Source organism: Octopus sinensis, linkage group LG22, assembly GCF_006345805.1.
Source record: "Octopus sinensis linkage group LG22, ASM634580v1, whole genome shotgun sequence".
NCBI classification, from domain to species: Eukaryota; Metazoa; Mollusca; class Cephalopoda; order Octopoda; family Octopodidae; genus Octopus; species Octopus sinensis.
Genome location: NC_043018.1, coordinates 5,020,132 through 5,026,102, shown reverse-complemented (window position 1 = coordinate 5,026,102; position 5,971 = coordinate 5,020,132). Strand labels below are relative to the sequence as shown.

At 41.3% G+C, this 5,971-nt stretch overlaps 1 protein-coding gene across 1 annotated transcript in view; it reads left to right on the top strand.

Moving 5' to 3' along the window:
• Positions 1–5,971, top strand: part of LOC115223202 (transcription factor COE1) — a 93,779-nt gene that overhangs the window by 9,937 nt on the left and 77,871 nt on the right. The window contains exons 2-4 of the mRNA XM_036512096.1: positions 826–952; positions 1,602–1,690; positions 4,564–4,756. Of these exons, the coding sequence (XP_036367989.1) occupies positions 826–952; positions 1,602–1,690; positions 4,564–4,756 (409 nt within the window). The remainder of the gene's footprint in view (positions 1–825; positions 953–1,601; positions 1,691–4,563; positions 4,757–5,971) is intronic.

Here is a 5,971-nt window from a genome sequence, read left to right as displayed (position 1 = left end):
TGATTCTGTGTTTCCGTATACGTGTGTCTGTACTGTGTGTATCTGTGTGTGTTGTGAGAGAGAGAGAGAATCTGCGTATAGGTGTATTTGTGTATATATGTCTACGACCGCGTATATCTTTGTATATGTACTTATGTTAGTGTATATTTATATAATGATTTGTGTCTGTGTACGTCTATGTAGATGTGCTTCGATGTTTTAATGAGTAAATATGTATTCAGTGTTGGACTCGTCATCAATTTTGAAAGTATATGAAGATATCAGCCATATTATTTTCTTGATTTCCGCCAATCTCCAGAAAATGAAAGAAAAGAAAATAAATTAACAGATTGTCTTTACTTGAGCAGCATGTTAATTCGGGAGGTTGATTGTTGATTCCTTGTGATTATTTCCCTTTTCTTACTTGGAGTTGGTCTCCATGCAGTTAGGTATTTGTTTACCTTCTCTGGAAACAAAAACTAGTTTCAATAAATCAAGCATTTGTTTTGCTTGGCATTTATATTTACTGTTTTCTGTATTTGTTGTCCAAACTGATATATGTATGCATACATACATACATACATATGCATAATGTAGGTATTGACGTTGTTATGGTTGGTTTTTTTTAACTAATAACTTTCATTCGTCAAAGGTATTTACTCCTACGATCAATACACGTTTTGTATATATTACATCTCTCTTTTCTCTCTCTCTCTCTCTCTCTCTATATATATATATATATATATATATATATATATATTATAGATATACCGGCGCGTGTTTGTATGCCTATGTATGATTTTTTCTTCTCATCGAATGTGTTCGATATCTATTTATATATTACAGTTGATCACCTCTCACGCTATCAGGGTACAGACTCCACCTCGACACATTCCAGGGGTAGTGGAGGTGACATTATCCTATAAGTCGAAGCAGTTTTGTAAAGGTGCACCCGGCCGATTTGTATATACAGGTAATATCTCACACGTTTTATATTCTGTAATATGTTGTGTATACGCTTATACCAATACACACACAAATGCACATATATAAGGGTATGCTTGTGTGTATATCTTTGAGAGTGCGTTTGAATGGTGTGTGTTGTCTCCCTCGACCGCTTAACAACCGGTGTTGGTGTGTTACGCCCCGTTACTAAGCGGTTCAGCCAAAGAACCAACAGGATAAGTACCGTGCTTTAAGTCCTGCGGTTGATTCATTTGGCTAAAATTCCTCAAGACGGTGCCCCAGCATGGCCGCAGTCTAACGACTGACACAAGTAAAATATAAGAGATACACACACACACACACACACACACACCACACACGCACATGTTTATCCAGTTATTATTGCCCGTCTCGTTCTGTTATGTTTTGGTCCCATATCTCCCAGCAGCCTTCTTGTCGGTTGCCACCAGAAGGGAAACAATGTTATCGCCAAAGGCGCGAAATTGTCTTTGACCTTCTGATGAAGAGTTGGGGACTGTTTTCCGTTCGACTGTGCATTTACTATACAGTTTTTAAACTGTGCGTGTGTGTGTTGTCTATATGTATACGTGTATATTGAAATGCATAATTTTCACCTTCTGCCATAAACATTTATCTTTTCCCGTTCGGGAATGCAGCCTTAACAGAACCGACTATAGACTACGGATTTCAGAGGCTTATGAAACTTGTACCCAGACACCCTGGAGACCCAGAACGGTTACCAAAGGTTAGTAAGGTCCTGTCGGTGTTGCTGACACACCTATATTCATTTTATATATTTGACAGAGCCCGTATTATCTCTGATCTCCCATACCAAGCCCAGGGCTGGTCTGGTCTTACAGGTACACACTGGATTTAGCATCAGCAGATCTAGAACTTCATTATCCAATGTCTCTTCCATTTCTAAAATAGTATCTTGTAATTTGGAAGGAATTTCGTGGTTATTTTTAGCAGATCAGTTCATGTTTTCTTGTAGTGGTGTTGTGTTTATTGTTTAGTCTCTGGCCAATTTTGATCATGGGATGTATAATAAAAGAGGTGACTTATACTTTCATAAGACACAAAATATTTTGATTTGTCTTTTTTTTAATGCATTTCCTAGTAACCTTTAATTATAAAAATAGGACATCGAGCTGGCCGAATGGTTAGCAGGCTGGGCCAAATGCTTGGCGGCATTTCGTCCATCATTACGTTCTGAGTTCAAATGCTGCCGATGTTGGCTTTGTCTTTTATCCTTTCGGGGTCGATAAAATAAGTACCAGTTGTGTACTAGGGTCGATGTAATCGATTTGCCCTTTTCCCCGAAATTGCTGGCCTGGAGCCAAAATTTGAAATCAGTAACATTTAATTATAAAAATACGGTAGGATTTTTTTCTATATGCGTCGAATTGCTCTGAGGATGCAGTAAAATGGGGATGAAAAGGATGGACAGGCAAGAAATGGTCGAGAGGGAGGTGTCGTAGGGTGCGTGGGGGTTTGGTGTTCTGGGGTACGGAGTAGAACATTCTAAGTCTTGTGCGGTGCTTGGTGGCGTAAAGTAAGGCCATGGGTTTTGGTATCTTGTTTAGGTACTGTAGCACATGGGGGGGGGGTTGATGGGAGAGGGTGAGTTACACACCACTTCGACACTCATGGCAAGCAATCTTTCCCTTCTCTCTCTCTCTCTCTCTCTTTCCCTTCTCTCTCTCTTTTCTTCGTTATGTCTCTCCGTTTATTTCTCCCCCTCTCACACTGTTTCTTTTTCCTTCTCTATTCCTATCACACAAACTCCCGCACTCACGCAAAGCGGACATTGTTGCAGCTGCTGCTGCTGATGCTGCTACTGGTGCTGCACGGATGATGAAGATGATGTTTACAATGATAATGATGATAATGTTGTTGCTGCTGGTGATGATGATGACAACGACGGAGGACGACAATGATGATGATGATGATGATGATGACAGTGAAGATGATTGCAGTGAACTGTGGCGTTGTTGCAGTAGAAATTGGAAAGGGCATTGGATGATGTTCTTACGTGTGTGTGTGGTGTGTGTGAGTGTGTGTGCGTGTGTGTATGTGTACGTGTGTGCGTGTGTACGTGTGTGTGCGTGAGTGTGTACATGTGTGTGTGCGTGCGTGTCTGTGTGTATGTGCGTGCGTGTGTGTGTGTGTACATGTGTGTGCGTGTGTGTGAGTGTACATGTGTGTGTGAGTGTGTGTGTGTGTGTGCGTGTGTGTGTGTGTGTACGTGTGTGTGATTTCAATGATTTTTATCAGAAGTGTCACTGAACCGTATGATGACAGCATCCCGGAGACATGGTTCTCGGTTGCTAATGGTAACAACAGTAACAACAACAACAACAACAACTCCAAAATGAACGGTGTCAACAACAATAACAAGCGTAACACGCCAACAACAACAGCAACAACAACAACAACAACATCTGCAGCACCAGTTAAGAGCCACGCTAACAATTAACCGTGTGAGCAACAGTAACAACAAGCTGGCAAGGAGGCCACTGCATGGTCGTTCTACTTGCTAGAAATAGCAATCAAATCTTCCTCAAACCACATGCTGTTGTCTTTAAGGAAGTAACGTTGTGGCAGAATCGTTAGAAAGGTATACAAAATACCTTGTGGTATTTCATCCTGTTCTTTGCTTTCAAATCATTCCACGGTCAGTTTTGCCTTTCATCCTTTATGAGTCGATGAAGCCAAGTACCAGTCGAATTGCTGTGCTTTTGCTTATATTACAAACCATTATTGTGAAGGCAATATATTAGCAGAATGTTTAGAGCGTCGTACAAAATGCCTTGTGATATTTGTTCCGGGTAAAGCGGTGAGCTATTTCGGCCGTCCTTACGTTCTGAGGTCAAATTCTGCCGCGGTCGACTTTGCCTTTCATTCCTTTCGGGGGGTCGATAAATTAAGTACCAGTTACGCACTGGGGTCGATGTAATCGACTTAATACCTATGTCTGTCCTTGTTTGTCCTCTCTATGTTTAGCCCCTTGTGGGTAATAAAGAAATAGGTATTTCGTCTGTCTTTACGTTCTGAGTTCCAATTCCGCTGAGGTCGACTTTGCCTTTCATCTTTTCGGGATCGATAAATTAAGTACCAGTTGCTTACTGGGTCAATCTAATCGACTACCCCCTCCCCAAAAATCTCGAGCCTTGCGCCTTGAGTAGAAAAGAATATTTGTTCCAATTCTTTACGCTTTGAGTTCAAATCCCGCAACATAATCTGACATTTAATCGGTCTAACACCATCACTAATCCCTCAGTATCTTTAGCAGTTGTTCCTTTGTTACAAGGGCCTGGTCTCTTAGAAGACCCTTCCTTCTCTGAGTCTCTCACCCTCCTACTCATCACCCGTACTACCACCTCCACCTCTCTCTTTCGCTCTCACTCTTACTGTCTCTATCCCTTTCTCTGGACTCGGAGCTCTTCAGATAGGTCTTAGACACTGCCCTAAACTAAATGATGAAAAAATATTTCTCTCATCCACTCCCATTCTACAGTCTCTCTTACTACCACTTCCACTCATCTCTTTTAATCTCTCTCACACTCTCACTCTCGTGTCTCTCACTCCTCATTCATTCTTCTCAATATTTTGCAGGAAATCATCTTGAAGCGAGCGGCAGATCTAGCTGAGGCCTTATACAGCATGCCCCGCAACCCTAACCAGTTGTCTCTGCCAGCACCCCGTTCACCTGCCATGAACAACACGTCAGCGATGTCCAGTTTCAATACCTACACAAGCCAGTTGGCTGTTAGTGTCCAGGACGCGGCCAATGGTCAGTGGGAAGAAGGTTGGTTAGCTCTATATCCAACCGTTTTGAATTTTACATACATACATACATACATACATACATACATACACACACATATACACACACACACGCACGCACACACACACACATATATATACGCTCATATACACATACATACACACATATACACACGTACATATATACGTACATATTCACATATATATATGTTTACACATGCATATATGTGTGCGTTTATGAGTATGTATATATGCTTGTATGCAATGCTTGCATGTTTGCATGTATGTAAGTAGGTATGCATGTATACGCCCTTATACACACACCACATGTATATATATGCATAAACATACATAAGCATGCACTCGTGCGTTGAACACAACCCGACCTATCTGCCGGGACGCATAAAATCCCAGCATAATAAATGAGTGACGGTTTTCACAATTGCGACATCGTAAATATTGAAGAGAATGGAACAGCAGGGAATAATGGTGCCAGATAAATACATGTGAAAATAAGGGTCTCTGTGCTTGGGCCAGGTTCCCTTTCTACGAACTGAACTTGCTTCAACAAGCGGCACGGTAAATATGACGCACTGGTACTTCGTGCATTTTCGGATTCCACACAATTCCAAGTGATCGGTTTATGAAACTAACCTTAAAGAATGGATCTTTTGGTATGGATGTATACACACACACACACACACACACACACACACACACACACATAGTATAATTCGGGTAAAATCCTCGTAACGTGCATTTAAGGACTCGTATATCGTTATTTGCCTCCTACATGTTATTTTACAGAAGAGTATATTCCAGGCCTACATGTGGAACTCTTCTATGCATACGATTAATACAAAGATAACATAACATGTGGTGGACGGAGGATATAAGGCTTCCAAAGTAGGTTACGATAATTGTTTCAGTCACTTAAAGCTGGTGTACGGCGCAGAAACGAATGTTGCGACCACTTTGAAAGCTTGATGTCCTCCATCCTCGTGTCATACTCTGTGTGTGTGTGTGTGTGTGTACATTTATTTAAGTGATAGACTAATTGGTGAACAAAGAGAAACGTACAGTAAAAGATACCTAAGCAGATATTTAGACAGGAGAGAGAGAGAGAGAAATACATTAAATTAATTAGATACAGACACAGATAAATACTTGGATAAGTAGACACACACACATACACACACACACACACACAACACACGCGCGCGCGCGCGCGCGCGCG